Source organism: Pan troglodytes, chromosome 17 (assembly GCF_028858775.2).
Source record: "Pan troglodytes isolate AG18354 chromosome 17, NHGRI_mPanTro3-v2.0_pri, whole genome shotgun sequence".
NCBI lineage: Eukaryota > Metazoa > Chordata > Mammalia > Primates > Hominidae > Pan > Pan troglodytes.
In genome coordinates, this window is record NC_072415.2 from 63,392,763 (window position 1) to 63,411,387 (window position 18,625).

General features: G+C 35.6%; 1 protein-coding gene across 19 annotated transcripts in view; it reads left to right on the forward strand.

The window, feature by feature from the left end:
• The window catches only part of DCC (DCC netrin 1 receptor), a 1,196,048-nt gene that overhangs the window by 993,868 nt on the left and 183,555 nt on the right, over positions 1-18,625 (forward strand). For all 19 annotated transcript variants that reach the window (XM_512137.8, XM_063795721.1, XM_063795722.1 and 16 more), the window contains exon 15: positions 6,853-7,047. In XM_512137.8, coding sequence (XP_512137.2) covers positions 6,853-7,047 — 195 coding nt within the window. The remainder of the gene's footprint in view (positions 1-6,852; positions 7,048-18,625) is intronic.

Here is an 18,625-nt window from a genome sequence, read left to right on the forward strand (position 1 = left end):
CAAAAATTTTCTTTTAAAAATTAGCCAAGTGTGGTGGTGCATGCCTGTGGTCCTAGCTACTCAGGAGGCTGAGGTGGGAAGATCACTTGAGTCCTAGAGGTCAGGGCTGTAGTGAGCCAGCATTGCGCTACTGTGCTCCAGCCTGGGTGACAGAGTGAGAACCTGTCTCAAAAAAAAAAAAAAAAAAAAAAAAAAAAGGAGAATATTGACAAAATATTAGAAATAGGATGGTAAAAGAATACAAAGTAGAGTTCAGTGGTGAATAGAAGTGGTTGTCCACTATGATAAATACACAAACAGCCTTTAAAGTTTATAGAGGTGAGCGGCCTAAGGGAAGTGATGTCCTTTGGTGAGAACAGGCCCTGTCTATAGAAATGAACACATTTGTAAGTATCAGACATGCCTGGAAAGGCAGAGTGTGGGTATATCAATTGCCTTATGTAGTTTGCTGTAAAGAAATATAGGCTATTGAGGACTAGAACAAAACTCTAACAAAATGATCCATAAAATGCAGCACCCTAAATGGAGGACAAATATGTGAATATTTGTCAAAAGTTCCAACTGCCTGACACAACTTGACAGTGCCATCTATAGCAGACAGTATATGGTGGCGACTGCTTGCATTACCAAGATCTGGCACAGACAAATCTTGCTGTCCCCTAAGAGGAAAACAAAGTATCCAGTGTAGAGTAGATGGCTGGAGTGAGGTGAACGAAGGCAAAATCACAGGTGAAGAAGGTAGAGAGATAAGCGGAGAGAGAGAGAGATCATTTATGGCCTTTTAGGCCATTGTAAAGAACATGGCCTACAATGTGGTTTGAGAAAACCTTGGGGGGTTTTGAGCAGAGCAATAACATGATCTTAATTGTAGTTTTCTATATACATGCTCACACTATATCTGTATTCATACACATTTATTTTAAATACCACCTATATGCTGATGGCTTCCACATCTGTGTATATCTAGCCGTAACCTTTCACCAAAATCCCATACTTACATACTCAACTGCTTCCTTGAGATAGCCACAGGTTTGACTAATAGGCATCTCACATTGAACATGACCCAAGGAAATCTCACCTGTTTTTCCTCATTTCAGTTCATCAACCAACAGTTGCCAAGTCAAAGACCTATGGGTTATGATTAAATCTCCCTTTTCCTGCACCACTCACATCTACTCTATAGCTCTGTTAACTACACATTACAAATGTCCTAAATCTATCCACTTTATATCATCTTCACAACAGCCATCTAGACAAGAGCAAAAGCAATTTTATGGTCTCCATGTTTCATTCTATGCTTCCTCTCCAAACTTCTTTTTCACCCAGAAAAATAGAGTGATCTTTCAATAATATCAGTGAGACCACACTTCACACCTCCGTTCCTGCCAGTCAAGACCATTTAAGATCTTCTTCTTCTTAGAATAAAACCTAACTTTCTTACTTATCTTGGCTTGCCTTGCCTACAGTAACCTGGTCTGTAAGTGACTCACTCTCTTTTTTCTCTTTTTGTAATTGTTTATAATTATGGAAAAATAGACATAACCTTAAATTTACCATCCTAACAATCTTTAAGTATACAGTTCAGTGGCATTAAGCACTTTCATGTTGTCATGCAGCCATCACCACCACCCATCTCCAGAACTCTTTTCATCTTGCAAAAGTGAAGTGCTGTACCCATTAAATAATAACTGCCAACCTCCCCAACCCCCAGCCTCTGGCAACCACCATTCTCTTTTCTGTCTCCATGAATTTAACTTCCCTGGGTACCTCATAAAAGGAGATTTACACAATTTTTGTCATTTTGTGATTGGCCTATTTCATTTACCATATCATTGCCAAGGCTCCTGCATCTTGTAGCGTGTCTCAAAAATTCAATTGTTTCCTTTTTAGAGGCCAAATAGTATTCCATTATGTGCATATACCACATTTTAAAAATGCATTTATACATTGGTGGAAACTTTGATTTCTCCCACCTTTTGGCTATTGTAAATGATGCTGCTATCAACATGGATGTACAAATATTTGTTTGAGTCCCTGCTTTCAACTCTTTTTGCATTTATACTTAGATGAGGAATTGCAGGATCATATGTTAATTCTATTTTAAATTTCTTGAGGGACCCTTATATGGTTTCTTTATAGCAGCTATACTATTGTACATTCCTACTGGCTTACTCTCTTTTTATCTTTTTCATTCTCTCCCTTACCCTTGATGTTCTAGATGTGATGATCCTCTTTGGTTTCTCTGAATACCAAACTCATCCCTGCAGTACAGCATTTGCAGTAGTTGTTTCCTCTCCCTACAGAGCTCACCACTCTGATGTTTGCTTGGCTGGCCCTTTCAGATCATCCACCTTAGACTCAAATGGGGAGAATTTCCTGGATGGGTCAGTTATTGTCCCATCAGCATAGCACTTATCAAGATCTCACGATTGTCTTATTTGTTTATTAGGACTTATTTTTTGTCTTTCCTCTCCCAACACTATATTTTTAGTACCTAGAACTACAACTAGTATATAGGAGATGCATAGTAGTTGTTGAAATGTCACAAGGATCAATATAATACATGACTGAGTATGCTGCCTCTGAACATTACACATTAGTGGAAACCTGTGTAACATGTCTGCATTCATGTTACAAAGAACAACATGTCTACATATCTGTTACAAAGAATAACATGTCTACGTATATTACATATGTTACAAAGAATAACATGCCTACATACATGTTACAGAAAATAACATGTTCTTTAGAACTAAACTATACCAAGAGAGAATCCATAATTCAATAATATAATCAAGAGTGGCAGTTGACCTAGTTATTTGATCATTCAGACTCTAGTAAAAATTTGGGGCCTCGTATTAGTCTGTTTTCATGCTGCTGATAAAGACATACCCGAGAGAGGGCAATTTACAGAAGCAAGAGGTTTAATGGACTCACAGCTCCACATAGCTGGGGAGGTCTCACAATCACGGCAGAAGGTGAAAGGCACATCTCACATTGCGGCAGACAAGAGAAGAGAACTTGTGCAGGGAAAGTCCCCTTTATAAAACCATCAGATCTCAAGAGACTTACTCATTATCATGATAATAGCATGGGAAAGACCGCCCCTGTGAGTTAATTACCTCCCAATGGGTACCTCCCACAACACGTAGGAATTGTGACACCTACAATTCAAGATGAGATTTGGGTGGGAACACAACCAAACCATATCAGGCTTCATTAATTTAAATATTTCAGGCAAAATGTGTTCTTTGGTTTCAAATTAACTCTGTAACTACTCTACTATTCCTCTGTGCTTCATATGTGCAAGCAGCATCTTAGAGATACTTGTAAAATGTTTCATGTACTTCTGAGCAGCAAATTTCAGTTGCAGACTCCAAACAAGTAATAGTCATATTATATATCTTCCACAGCAAATTTTCTAAATTGATGTTTTATAGTTCATTCCAGCAGTAACCACTTTCCTAATCCATAAGGTCATCTATGTTAGAGAAAAATCACTCAGGTAGCATAAAAGGAAAATTGTTATTTCTGCCTTTGTATTAAGAAGTGAGTGGGCATAAATTGGCTATCATGGATTATGAACAATCTCCTGGCATAGTTATCATGATGATGAGGCCATATATTATGAATGGCTTAGGTCTAATACTACCTTGAAGGAACTGTCCTTTTGGTCCTGTGAGCTTAATTTTGTGATAAATGGTCATTAAGGCTGGGCATGTAGACTCACATCGATAATTCCAACACTTTAGGAGGCCAACGCGGGTGGACTGCTTGAGTCCAGGAGTTCAAGACCAGCCTGAACAACGTAGCAAAACTCCGTCTCTACAAAAACATAAAAATAAAATAAGTAGATAGATAAATACATTAGCTGGGTGTGGTGGCACATGCCTGTAGTCCCAGCTACTAGGGAGGTTGAGGGTGGGAGGTTGGCTTGAGTCAGAGGGTTAGAGGCTGCAATGAGCTTTGATCTCACCACTGCAATCCAGCCTGGGAGACGGAACAAGATCTTGTCTCTCTCTCTCAAACACACAAACCTAATTAGGATTTAGATGAAGAGGCAACATATCTTCTTACGTACTAACATTTTTTTCTAATGTTAAAAATTATTTTGAGGCTTGCCTCTAGGATTGAAACATTTTCATGCAGTGAAGGATAAAGTGGAGTCTTACGTTCTTCAAGAGCCAGTTGGTGTACACATTACAATGATATGTTTAAAGCTCCGATGAATAAAATTCTGTAGTTGCTAACTTAACCAATTTGCAAGAGAACTATTCTATGGTTTGCAGAAATATTAAGAAATAGTTACTGTTCTGAAAACATTTTTAACAGTTGAATAGTTTTTCCTTTTATTCTAAAAGATGTTAAATATTGTCATTCAAATCATTATGATTTCATATTGCTTTTAAAAAGTCATAAATGCAGAAGATCTAGTTTATTTTCTTAGTGTACGATTAGGCAGATTATCTTGTTGTTTTAATAGTTAGTGCAAAAACTTCAAATATGCTAAACAGAACTGACTGAGAGTCCATTACATTTCAAGGGCACTGGTGAGACTGTGGCCATAGGGTTGAAAAGTATTAATCCATCCTTTTCATCTCTTTTATTACTTTTACTTAGAGTTTATATTAGGAAATACTTCACAAACATTGTGTTTCTGCCGTTAAGGCTTATATCCACATTTTGAGACATAATTTTTTTATGATGTCTTTGTGTATTATATCATAGGCTTTTTTAGGGCAGACTAATAATAGCTTTCCCTTTTTGCCCACAAAGGGCCATCTTAGGGGAAAAAAAGCATCTTCAGAAAATTCTGTCGATGTGGCAACTTTAGAATCTTTTGAAAAGCTTTAGAATCTTTTGAAAATGGTACCTATTTTGAAAACTTTAATAAGAACATGCTTCTACCTATCACTTAAGCTAGAAGTGGGAATGCTGCATATGGATAAAAGTGGAGGGGGCTGTGCCAGTTTTTGGTACTACATTAAGGAGAAAAATGTAATATTACCTCTAGTCATCAGATTTCCTTGCATAATTTGGCATATGTTACCTTCAGAGATTTTCTAAATCACTGGACACAGACATTTCTGGAACATAAATAATGAACAGAATCACTTTAATAAAATTCAAATCACTAATATTTTTGAGTACTTATTAATTGCCAAGAACTGTGTTAAGCACTTATTGAAGTTTGGATGGGCACATTCTTTCTTACATATATTTGCATAATACTTCCCTGATTTTCAAAGAATAGGCTACATGTGCTTGTATTTAGCCAATCAAAATATTTATCATAATCTATCATAGCTGCCTTTTTACTTGCCTGTTTCTCATTAGACTATAAACTCCAATAGTGCAGGTTTAATGTCTGCCATATTGTTCTTCCTGTATCCTGAACATTATAGGTACCTAGGCTCACACCTCAAACATAATAGGTGTTGTATAAATATTTATTAATTGGCTGGGCACAATGGCTCAAGCCTGTAATCCCAGAACTTTGGGAGGCCAAGGCAGGTGGATCACGAGGTCAGAAGTTCAAGATAATCCTGGCCAAGATGGTGAAACCCCGTCTCTACTAAAAATACAAAAATTAGCCAAGTGTGGTGGCAGGCACCTGTAATCTCAGCCACTCGGGAGGCTGAGGCAGAGAGTTGCTTGAACCCAGGAGGCGGAGGTTGCAGTGAGCCGAGATCGTGCCACTGCACTCTAGCCTGGGTGACAGAGTGAGACTCCGTCTCAACAAATAAATAAACAAATATTAATTGAATAATGATCAGTGTCCAGAAAAAAATATTCTTTTAAGACTAGGAAACAGGGAAGAATGACAACATAAAAATCAGAACAATGTATTATTAAAACATACTAATTTTCAACACACAATCCCTTTAAAAGAAAATATATGTCAGGGTGGCATGCACATTCTCTTTCTAATATCTAGCAATATTTGAGAATTTATTTGCTACTCATAATGGGTAAGTTTGCATGAATTATCTCATTAAATCTTTTCAACACCATACCTTCATTCTACAGGTAGGGAACTGAGGCTTAGAGAGGATAAATGATATCTCAAAATCTCACAGACAGTGAGTATACAATACAAGTTTGAACTCTGCTGTTTCTTACTTCCAGAGCTCAAGCTTTGAGTCAATCAATATTTGGAATGCCAACTTAATCAGAAGGGAAACTCAGAGAAGTGAAATAATTTCATGAGGACACAGCTGGTAAATGACAGAATGTGGCATTAAACCAAATTTGCACAGGTCCAAAGTTTGTGAGGCTTTAATCCAGGCCACTGTCTTCTTTCTTTTAATAATAAATGCATTTTTCACTGATTTAATAAACCATGAATCAAGTACCATCCTAATCATGCTGGACAGATCATGGCCCTTAACTGTTTCTCCTGACAATTACATAAGAAAGGACTGGTTAGTTTGTTATTGTTTTTAGCTAAATCAGAGTAAATAATTATTGGATAAGACAACATTGACATTTTATTTTCCATTCTATTATTCTTACATCTGCCTTGGTTTTCACCCTTCATTAATGATACCTAAGAAGAAATATGTAAAAAGAAAAAAAGCCCAAGTAAGACGCTATTGGAATAAAGATGCATTGATGCTACCTACCATGCCCATGGAAAGAATTCGGTATTCTTGTATGCTTAAGAAATTTTGTGAAAGTCAAATCAAACTTAGAAAATATATCACATGCTAAAATAAAGAGCGACTTGGGCAATAGGTGATGCATTATTTATGCATCTATGAAATATGATTTCTCTTGCTTAAATGGTGTTCTGCCATGCTACATTTTCTGTTATGAGACATGCTGATGATGCCTCTTTTTGAATGCTAGAATCTCAAGTTCCTGATCAACCAAGCTCTCTTCATGTGAGGCCCCAGACTAACTGCATCATCATGAGTTGGACTCCTCCCTTGAACCCAAACATCGTGGTGCGAGGTTATATTATCGGTTATGGCGTTGGGAGCCCTTACGCTGAGACAGTGCGTGTGGACAGCAAGCAGCGATATTATTCCATTGAGAGGTTAGGTGAGTATCTGTGATTTTTTTTATTCTATTAAGGGGAATTAATGATTTATTTTAAATTATTTTATTTCTTGGAAAACTGTTCCCTGGGATGATGGTTTCAACTTACAGCATGTATTAGCTCTGAAAGCAACTGTCTGTCTACACACACACACACACACATACACACACACACACACAGGCACACATACACATTTCTTTGAATTTGGGATTTCAGGAATTTGATCTAGAGAGATCTGTAATGGCAGTTGCTCTGGTGTGTGCCCTTGCTTATGGGTTATCGGATACAAAAAGTGCATTGGGCCATTTTTGTTTTTCCAGTGGTCAATGGAAACTTCCAATCCTAATAATTTCTATAAAAAGAAAGTCAACACATTTTTCATCTTTGTTGTTGTCACTGGGAAAATGTTCTGTTAATTTTTCTTTAACCTTGAAATATCTAGTCATAGTGCCTTCTTTCCCGTTAACATTCCAAATGTGAATGTTAAAGGCTATGTCATTATGACTGCAAAAGAAGATGAAAGAAGGAATTTTCAGTCAAGACAATACGTTAGAATGATCAAACTCCATCCTGCATGTTTCCCTGCCCCTACCAATCTAGGTTCTCTTATTGTACTCAACTCAACCTCATTTTTCACTGAATACAATACTTCAGTTGTGATATTCTGAATTCATTGAAAACGTGTTCATTCAGAGAGGTCTAATATGTATAAAAGTGTTCATATTCATTTTAGATCTGATTTCCCATAGTGCTGTAGGAGGTTATATTATTAACACAGAGAAATAAAGTAAATATATCAGGATGCCAGTAAGTTAAACAATTTTCATAAAGCAAAATGTAAGTTGATTCTACCTGTTGATTTAATACCGTATTACATGACCCCACTGGAAATGCAGCTTGATTGGGCAGGCAGGGTGTAGGGGGTGGGGGGATCTGCTACTTATTTGCAATGTCTCTCACAAACAGAACATTTGTGTTGAGAAGCCTGATTTGAATTTGAATAGCTAAAATGCAGTAGCAAGAAAAGATTTTCTCGGTAAAGGAAGAAAATTGCACTGACCCATTCTCTCTATAATTGCTTCAAACACTAATAAGAGAAACACCTACTGGAAATCTCCACAATTTTAGTTAGCTTGGCGTTTAGAAATAATATTCTTTCCATCAGTTCCTGAGTTTGAATGTAAAGGCAATCACAAAACTCATATTTTATGGCTATCAAGCCTATGTCAGGGGACTCTCACTTATCCATTATTCAGCATCCACCATCTTTGACAGTTCATCTTGATGCCACTCAACAGACAGAGGGAGGGAGGTGCCCATGGCAGTAAATAGGCTCCCAGGCAATGAGAATGTGCTGCAAACTCAGAAGGAAGTCAGGAGGGAAACTGCATTGTTGACCCTATCCTTTTTCTAATGATTCTCTTCGTTACCAAAAAAAACTTTGCAGAGGTCTCCAAATTTAGTCAAGTTGAGGCATTTGGGAGATTAACGTTGGCAAATCTCCCCAAATGCTTAACAAGAAAAACAGAAAACTCTGGAAAATATATTCTAAAGAGCTAGGAATATTTTTAAAGGTAAAATGGGATATGAACCTGTCTCAGTAATAATTATGAGTTTGCACTCTACAACTTACCTGGAAAGAGTAATTACATACACACATGGATAGGTATGTAAGTTCTACCAGTTGATACTCTTTTAACATAGTCTCATGTGTTAATATGAAATACAATAATTAGCATGTTGTTGTTCATTAAATATCCTCATGGTTATGCAAATGAACTGCTATTTTTCCAACATGTGTTTTCACTATTTAGCCAAAGTGTGTGTGAGAGACATACCCTAAGCTCTAATCTTTATAAAGATAAGGATTTATTCAAGTCCACGTTCATGCTGCAAATAAATCACCAATTGTTTTATTTATTCTATTGAGCATTAAAATCGACACATCAGTTTCCATAGTAACATTTTTTTTTTTATTATACTTTAAGTTTTAGGGTACATGTGCACATTGTGCAGGTTAGTTACATATGTATACATGTGCCATGCTGGTGCGCTGCACCCACCAACTCGTCATCCAGCATTAGGTATATCTCCCAATGCTATCCCTCCCCCCTCCCCCCTCCCCACCACAGTCCCCAGAGTATGATATTCCCCTTCCTGTGTCCATGTGATCTCATTGTTCAATTCCCACCTATGAGTGAGAATATGCGGTGTTTGGTTTTTGAGAAGGTATTTATAACTTTTTTTAATTTTTAAAGTTTTTGGAAGGCAAAGCTCTCTAGTCATTACATATACATAATAAAGAAAATGAAATTTTATGTTTTAAGGACTGTATGACAGTTATACAACTAAAAGTGAATTAAAGTAAGTTTAATTCATTTAAGCATAGGGTCAGCCATAACTTCAAGTATCATGGTTGTATATTAAACTATAAAAAAGCTATTTGTTTTATAATTGACTAATAAACCCCTTCATCTATTTCATGAGAGAGCAAGACTTCTAAACGGCATTTTATTTGCAGTTTAGACACCAGACACTGTGATCAGCTTCAGGACTGGAAATACAAGAACATTTTGAGTAATATCTAATATTACCTAATTAAAAGCAAACAAACAACTTGCCTACTATAGGCATACAGCTTCATTAATCAATGACTATTAAATATTTATAATTAATCTATTGACATTTTACTCCTTTTAGTTCAAGAGCCCTAGTGCCAGACTTGAAGTATGATATAGACCCACAAGATCTGAATTTAGTACTTTTTAGCAAAATTAATTTGAACCCAAACCACTTTTAAAACTCACTATCTACCTACCAATTGATCTATTTATCTATCAATTTATCTATCTTTATATCTTTATTCAGATATTATTTATATACAGTACATTGTGTACATTAAAACTACACTTTTTAGCATTTTTAAAAGAGCATTATTGAGGTATAATATTTGTTTAATAAAGTATATCTTTATAATTTCTCTAATTTATCTCAGTAATATTTTATAGTTTCAAATGTAAAGGTCTTCAATGTTTATGTTAAACTTATTCCTAAATACATATGTATATGTAAGAATATACATATATTAGAAATACCCAAATATATATATATATTTATATCCAAATATATATTTGGATATATATATTTGAATATATGAACATATATTTAGGACTGTTTGAATTATACATATATATTTGAATATTCCTAAATATATGTACATATGTATATTATATATATTTGAATTATTTTAAATATAACTGTTTTTAAAATTTATTTTAAATAAATTTTTACTATAGTGGATTTATAGATGTATTAAATAATGTATATATAGATGTATTTTTGTATTTATAAATGTGTAGAATACAAGAGATTTTTTAATGCTAACCTTGTATCCTAATATCTGCTAAATTTACCTATATATTCCATTAGTTTTTTAGATTATCTAAGATTTTCTGTTTAATCAAACATATCTATGTGAACAGAAAGTTTTATATTTAGTTTCTGATCTCTGTCCCTTTCATTTCTTTCTGTTGCCTTATTTCAGTGATTAGGATCTGTAGTAAAATACTGGATAAAAGTGCTGAAAGCAGGTATCTTTCCCTTGTGTCTGATCTTAGGAGAAAAAAATTTAGTCTTTACCATGAAATAGGTTATTACCTCTGGTCTCTTTAAGCCTTTTGTGAGATTGAAGAAACGTTATACTCTTTCTAGTTTTCTAGAAATTCTGGTCATGAATATTTGTTGAATTTTATTAGATAACTTTCTATCTTTTGAAATGAGCTTTTTTTTTTCTTTTTTTAAAATACGGTGAATTACATTGATTGATTTTTGAAGGGTAACCAACCTTGAATTTCCTATATAAATCCTGTGTGGCCATCATGTATTATCCTTTTCTTATGTTGTTTAATTTGATTTGTTAATGCTTATTAAGGATTTTTTGTGCCTATATTCAGTAGGTTATATATTTGTCTACAATTTTCTTTTCCCATAGTGTCTATATACTGTTTCTCTTTTACTCCAGTTAGATTGGCTCATAAAATGAGCTGGATAGTATTTACTCCCCTTCTATTACAGAAAATTTGTGTAAAATGGATTTTATTTATTTCTTAAGTATTTTATAGATTTCACTAATGAAATCATCTGGACCTGAGATTTTTTTTATAGGAAGGCTTTGATAATAGATTTAATTTTTTATACAGATATAGGTCCGATTTGCATACTTTCTTGTATTGATTTTGCTAAGTTAAATTTTTAATAAAATCCATCCATTTCATTTTGTCTCTTGTTGGCACAGTTATTCATAATGTTTTCTTTATCTGTTATCTATGGTTATTAACTGATTTTTCATTTCTGATATTGGTCTTTTCTTGTTCCTGTCTTTTTTTTTTGTGATATCTAGACAGAGATTTACTAATTTTGTTGATCTTGTCAAAGAAAGAGCCTTTGACATTACTAACTTTTCTATTATCTATCTCTATTTTATTTCTTTAATTTCTACTGTTATCTTGACTACTTGCCTCCTGATACTTATTTTAGTTCTGGTCTTCTCTTCTATTTCTAATTTATTGACATATGAACTTTATAATGTATCCATCCATTGTTGTTCCTCTAGGTATCATTTTACTTGCATTCCACAAATTTTGATATGTTGTATTTTTATTACCATTTAGTTCAAAGCATTTCCTAATTTTCCTGTGATGTGTTATTCTCCCTAAGTTATTTAGCAAGGTGTTACTTAATTTTCAAATTTTGGGATTTTCCTAGTTATCTTGTTATTATTGGTTTTCTTTTCTTTTTCTTTTTCTTTTTTTTGAGCCACTGTCTCACTTTGTTGCCCAGGCTGGAGTGCAGGAGTGCAGTGGTGTGATCTTGGCTCACTTCTACCTCTGCCTCCCAGGTTCAAGCAATTCTCCTGCCTCAGCTTCCCAAGTAGCTGGGATTACAAGCGTGAGCCATCATGCCTGGCTAATTTTTGTATTTTTAGTGGAGACGGGGTTGCACAATCTTGTCCATGCTGGTCTTGAACTCCTGATCTCATGATCCATCCACCTCAGCCTCTCAAGTGCTGGGATTGCAGATGTGAACCACCACACCCAGCCTAAATTTGAGTTATTAATAGCACTTTAGCAATATGTCTGATATTACATATTGCAGTAAGATTATATTGCATATTGCAGTGAGGTTGCAGTGAGCCAAGATCGTGCCTTTGCACTCCAGCCTGGGCGACAGAGCAAGACTCTGTCTTGGAAAAAAAAAAAAAAAGGAAAGAAAAGAAAAGAAATGTGTCTTATAAGAGATCAGCTGACTTTTTCTATAATGGACCAGAGACTAAATACTTAAGGCTTCACAGACCATATAATAGTCTCTGTCATCACTCCTCAGCTCTGCTATTAGAGCATGAAAGCAGCCAAAGACAATACATACATAAATAAACATAGCTGTGTCCTAATAAAACTTTATTTGTGGACCCAGGAATACATAATTTTATATAATTTTTATATATTATAAACTTTTATATGTTATAAAATTCTATCTTTTTTAATTTTAGCAACTATTTAAATATATAAAAACCATTCTTAACTCATGGTCTATACAAAAACAGTGGCCCCTCAACTGTAATTTACTGATTCCTGCTCTTAGTGATTTCTCTAGGAGATACCATATATGTATTCAATCTTTCCCACTTTATTTAGGCTAACATTGTAGCGCATCATATAAAATATAGAAACCTGCAACTGCACAGGTCTCTTTATCATATGGACTATTCCTTATGTTGTAATAGTCATATGTATTACATGTGCATGCATTGAAAATCCCATTAGACAGTCTTATGTATTTATTGTATTATGCAGTCATAAATTTTTTAAAGACATATGGGGAAACTATGATGTTTTCTATTTACCCAGATATATGATATTTCCTATGCTTTTCATTTGTACCTGAAGATGAAGTTCTTATCCAATGTTATTTCCCTTTAGATTGAAAATCTTCCTTTACCATTTCTGTGTAGTTCAGTCAGGTGGCAACAGCTTTTCTTCGTTTTGCTTTATCTGAAAATATCTTAATTCTACTTTTTTTTTTCTGAAGGATATTTTCACTGGATATAGAATTCCGCACTGACAGATTTTTTTTCTTTTCTCCACTTCTTTAAAGTTGTTGTCTCTCTGTATTCTTGACTCTATGGTTTTTGATGAAAAACCATTAGAGTTTTAGACCATTGCAATTTAATGTAATTATACATATGGTTGAATTTTATTTTTGTTTACTGTTTGTCAGGTTGCTTTTTTGTGTCCCTGTTTTCCCTTTCCTGACTTCTTTTGGATTATTTGAATTTTTTTGTTTTAAGTTTTATTATTATTATTATTTTTTCCTGAGATGACATGTTTTCTGTTGGCCAGGTTGGAGTACAGTGGAGCTCTCATGGCTCACTGCAGCCTTGACCTCCCAGGCTCAAGTAATCCTGCTGCCTCAGCCTCCTGAGTAGCTAGGAAAACAGGCATGTGTCGACATGACATTCAAAATGTTGTTAACCTGTAGTAATATACACTTTTTTATTTTTTTGCTGGGTGCTTTTAAGACTTCTTTAAAATATTTGATTTCCAGCAGCTAGATTATATTATATAGAGGCATAGTCATTTTTTGCTATATCTTGCCTGTGTGTTTTATGCTTATTAAATCTATAAATTTATGATTTCACCAATTTTGGTCATTTTGTCTTCAAATATTTTTCCCCACTATTCACCACATTCCCTCTGAGACTATAATTATATGTATTTTAGACATTTGAATTTTATCTTACACATTCTCACAACTGTGATGTTTTCTTTCGTTTTTTAACTTTTTTACTCTTTTCTTGATATTGAATGATTTATCCTGTTCTATTATAATGCTTACTGATAAATTCCTTCATTACCTCCATCTCATTGTTAGGCTCATATGGTAAAGGTCATTATATTTTAAAACATTGTCCTCTTTTTAATATTACAATCTTCATTTATTTCTACATTTTCTACTACTCTGTTGAGATTTTCTATATTCCTTGCAAGTATACCTTACCTCTGAGAGCGTAGTTATAAAAGTTACTTTAGCATGTTTCTCTGATAATTTCAACATCTGCACCATTTGGGTTGGGCATCTATTTGCTTTTTCACTTGAGAATGGACTACATTTACCATTTTTTTTGGTATGTTGTATAATTTTAGACTATATGTTAGGCATTGTCAATGTTAAGTTGTAGAATCTGAGTTTTATTACAATCCTTGAAAATTTTTTGATATATTGGTTTTAGAAGGCAATCAACAGTTAGATTCAGATTGTGAGATCTATCTTGCTTTCTCTTCACAGCAATTAAAATCTTGGTTAAGTTTCCCAAGCCTTTGCTCTGCTGTTAGTGTTTAGGCTGAGACTTAGGCAAGTTTTAACTCAGAATCAGAACATCTCTGTCTCCAGAACTCCTTTCTGTATACTTTTTGTAAACTGTTTCCCTCATCCCCTGAAACTACTTTCAGTGATTCTTCTGGCACAAAGTGGCAAGGGTTTCCACTGGAGTGACAGCTGACAGTACTGGGGTACTTTCCATACTGCAAAATTTTCTTGGAGCAAAACAGAAAACTAATTCCAATGTTGGTCGCTTCATCAAGATCTTACTTAATTCCAAAATCTGCCTAGTTTTGTAAAATACTCAGACCTCATATAGTTGGGATTTTGGTTTTTGGGGGGATTGTTTTGTATCTTGTTTAGAACTAGTGGCTGTTAACAGTGAGATGGATGAGCTAAAAGGAGCTTACACCATCAGAGAATAATTGGAAACTCACAGTCCCATTTTAAATATTTTTGGGCAGCTGTTATTGTGAACATTCTTGATAAAAATAAGATGACTTCCTGGGCAGTGTATTTAACATCTGAATTACATTTGGCACTATCGCACTTATTTACTAACAGCATGTATTAGAGGAACTAAAAATGACTCTGAAATATATAATTTAGTTGCTATATTAGTCTGTTTTCATGCTGCTAATAAAGACATACTTGAGACTGTGCAATTTACAAAAGAAAGAGGTTTAATTGGACTTACAGTTCCATGTGGCTGGGGAAGCATCACAATTATGGCAGAAGGCAAGGAGAAGCAAGTCACATCTTACATAGAGGGCAACAGGCAAAAAGAGAGCTTGTGCAGAGAAACGCCCCTTTAAAAAACCATGAGATCTCATGAGACTCATTCACTATCATAAGAACAGTGCAGGAAAGACCTGTTCCTATAATTCAGCCACCTCCCACTAGATTCCTCCTACAACATGTGAGAATTGTTGGAGTTACAATTCAAGATGAGATTTGGGTGGGGACACAGCGAAACCATATCATTCTGCCCCTGGCCCCTCCCAAATCATATGTCCTCACATTTCAAAACCAAACATGCCTTCCCAGCAGTCCCCCAGTCTTATTTCAGCATTAACTCAAAAGTCCACAGTCCAGTGTCTCATCTGACACCAAGCAAGTCCCTTTCGCCTATGATCCTGTAAAATCAAAACCAAGTTAATTATTTCCTAGATACAATGCAGGGACAGACATCGGGTAAATACAGCCATTCCAAATGGGAGAAATTGGCCAAAACAAAGGGCTATAGGCCCCATGAAAGTCCGAAGTCCAGAGGGACAGTCAAATCTTAAAGCTCTAAAATGATCTCCTTTGACTCCATGTCTCATATCCAGGTCACACTAATGCAAGAGGTGGGTTCCCATCTTCTTGGGAAGCTCCACTCCTGTGGTTTTGCAGGGTACAGCCTCCCTCCTGGCTGCTTTTATAGGCTGGCATTGAGTGTCTGTGGCTTTTCCAAATGTACACTACAAGCTCTCAGTGGATCTAGCATTCTGGGGTCTGGAGGACAGTGGCCCTCTTCTGATAGCTCCACTAGGCAGTGCCCCAGTAGGGACTCTGTATGGGGGCTCCTATCCCACATTTTCCTTCCGCACTGCCCTAGCAGAGGTTCTCCACTGCAAGAAACTTCTGCCTGGACATCCAGGCATTTTTATACATCCTCTGAAATCTAGGTGGAGGTTCCCAAACCCCAATTCTTGACTTCTGTGCACTGGCAGGCTCAACACTACATGGAAGCTGCCAAGACTTGAGGCTTACACCCACCGAAACTATGGCCCTATCTCTACATTGGCACCTTTCAGTCATGGATGGAGTGGCTGGAACACAAGGCACCAAGTCCCTAGGCTGTACACAGCACAGGGACCCTGGGCCTGGCCCACAAAACCACTTTTTCCTCTGAGGCATCCAGGCCTGTCATGGGAGGGGCTGCACTGAAGACCTCTGAGCTGCCCTGGAGACATTTTCTCCATTGTGTTGGTGATTAACATTTGGCTCCTTGTTACTTACGCAACTTTCTGCAGCTGGTTTGAATTTCTCCTCAGAAAAATCGGATTTTCTTTGCTATCACATTGTCTAGCTGCAAATTTTGCAAACTTTTATGCTTTGGTTCCCTTATAAAACTGAATGCCTTTCATAGCACCAAAGTCACCTCTTGAATGCTTTGCTGCTGAGAAATTTATTCCGCTAGATACCCCAAATCATCTCCCTCAAGTTCAAAGTTCCACAAATCTCTAGGGCAGGGGCAGAATGCCACCAGTCTCTTTGCCAAAATATAACAAGAGTCACCTTTGCTCCAGTTCCCAACAAGTTCCTCATTTCCATCTGAGACCACCTCAGCCTGGACTTTATTGTTCATATCGCTATCAGCCTTTTGGGCAAAGCCATTCAACAAGTCTCTAGGAAGTTCCAAACGTTTCCAGATTTTCCTATCTTCTTCTGAGCCCTCCACACTGTTTCAACCTCTGCCTGTTACCCAGTTCCGAAGTCACTTCCACATTTTCAGGTATCTTTTCAGCAACCCCCAACTCCTGGTACCAATTTACTGTGTTAGTCTATTTTCACACTGCTTATAAGACATACCCAAGACTGGGCAATTTACAAAAGAAAGGGGTTTAATTGGACTTACAGTTCCATGTGGCTGGGGAAAGCTCACAATCATAGCTGAAGGCAAGGAAGAGCAAATCACAACCTACATGACTGGCAGCAGGCCAAAAGAGAGCTTGTGCATAGAAACTCCCTTTTTTAAAACCATCAAATCTCATGAGACTCATTCACTATCATGAGAACAATGCAGGAAAGTCCTGCCCCCATAATTCAATCACCACAAACCAGGTTCCTCCCATGACATGGGAATTGTGGGAGTTACAAGTCAAGATGAGATTTGGGTGGGGACACAGGCAAACCATGTCAGTTGCAAAAATAGAATTTTAAAGCAATCTTCTCACTAAAGTTGAACTTCTGACTAGTAATTTTAAAAAACTGAATTTGGCTTAGGCAGTTAAATAATCATTTTATAAAGTATAGTGTTCAACTTCTTAAACAATGGAAAAGATAAAAAGTAACATAAAATACATTTACAATTCATGAGAATCAGAAAAAAAACCTGATTATATATAAATATACAGACACAGCCATTGTTTTTCCAACTGATATTAAACAAACATGGCAAATATTCCTGTGAGGATTTATGTTCTTCCAATTCTAATTAGTCCATGTAAAACTATCACGTCTTAATGAAAATGAATAGAACTCGTTCACCGCCATTGATGTGGATTAACAAAGATGTATTGGGAATTAAGTTCTTAGAATTTAGCATTGCCATAGAAAGGAAGACTATACAATTAAAACTTTTAGGGTTTTACATCTATTACTCCTGAAATATTTTAACCATAGTACATAAATAACATAGGTTATTTCCATGAATACTCAATTGTAATTTCCTTTTATTCTTATCCTTTCAGTGATGCTTACTAGAAGACATTGTCTTAGTAGACTAGCAATTTAAAAACATAAACTAAGCATACAAAAAAGTAAATAAATATGGAATTAAATGGAACTCTTAATCTGAGTGTAGATCCATATTTTTTGCCTCTCCATAACGTTTAATACTGGAAAAGTGATTTGAGCTCTGGCTTTGTAATAGCTCAGTAAAAATAGGAAACAAAAGATGCTTTTAGTCCCTGTATCATGGTATCAGAGGGTTAACAGATTTTGAAAAAAGTCACTAGAAGTTGGAAAGTTGGTAATTCAAGAGCTGTAAATGTCAAACTTTATATTGTGGTCATTGCAATAATATGAAAATTTAATTAGTATTAATTTAAAAATCTAAACCACACAGTGATGCTCAGTTTGATGTGAAAGGCAAAAACAGAAATTCCTAGTTTTAACCATAATATTCTGATTAGAAAATCTTGACTGACAGAATTACATTCATTCAACATGAGTACTACTTGCTCAGAGAGAAGTGAGAGGGGATAAGAAAAGATCACTCCATGAGATCACTACTCAGAGTATATCAGGAAGAATGGATTTTCTCTTTTATGATTTTTTTTTGAGGTGAGTGTCTTCTAAACCTATAGCTATTTTCAAGAAGTCTTTAAGGATAGTCACAGGGTGATTCATTAATAATACATACTATTCTATTTGTAACTGTTTTCTTACTTTCTACTCCCTGAGGTCCAAAGCACAGGAATTGTCTTATACCTG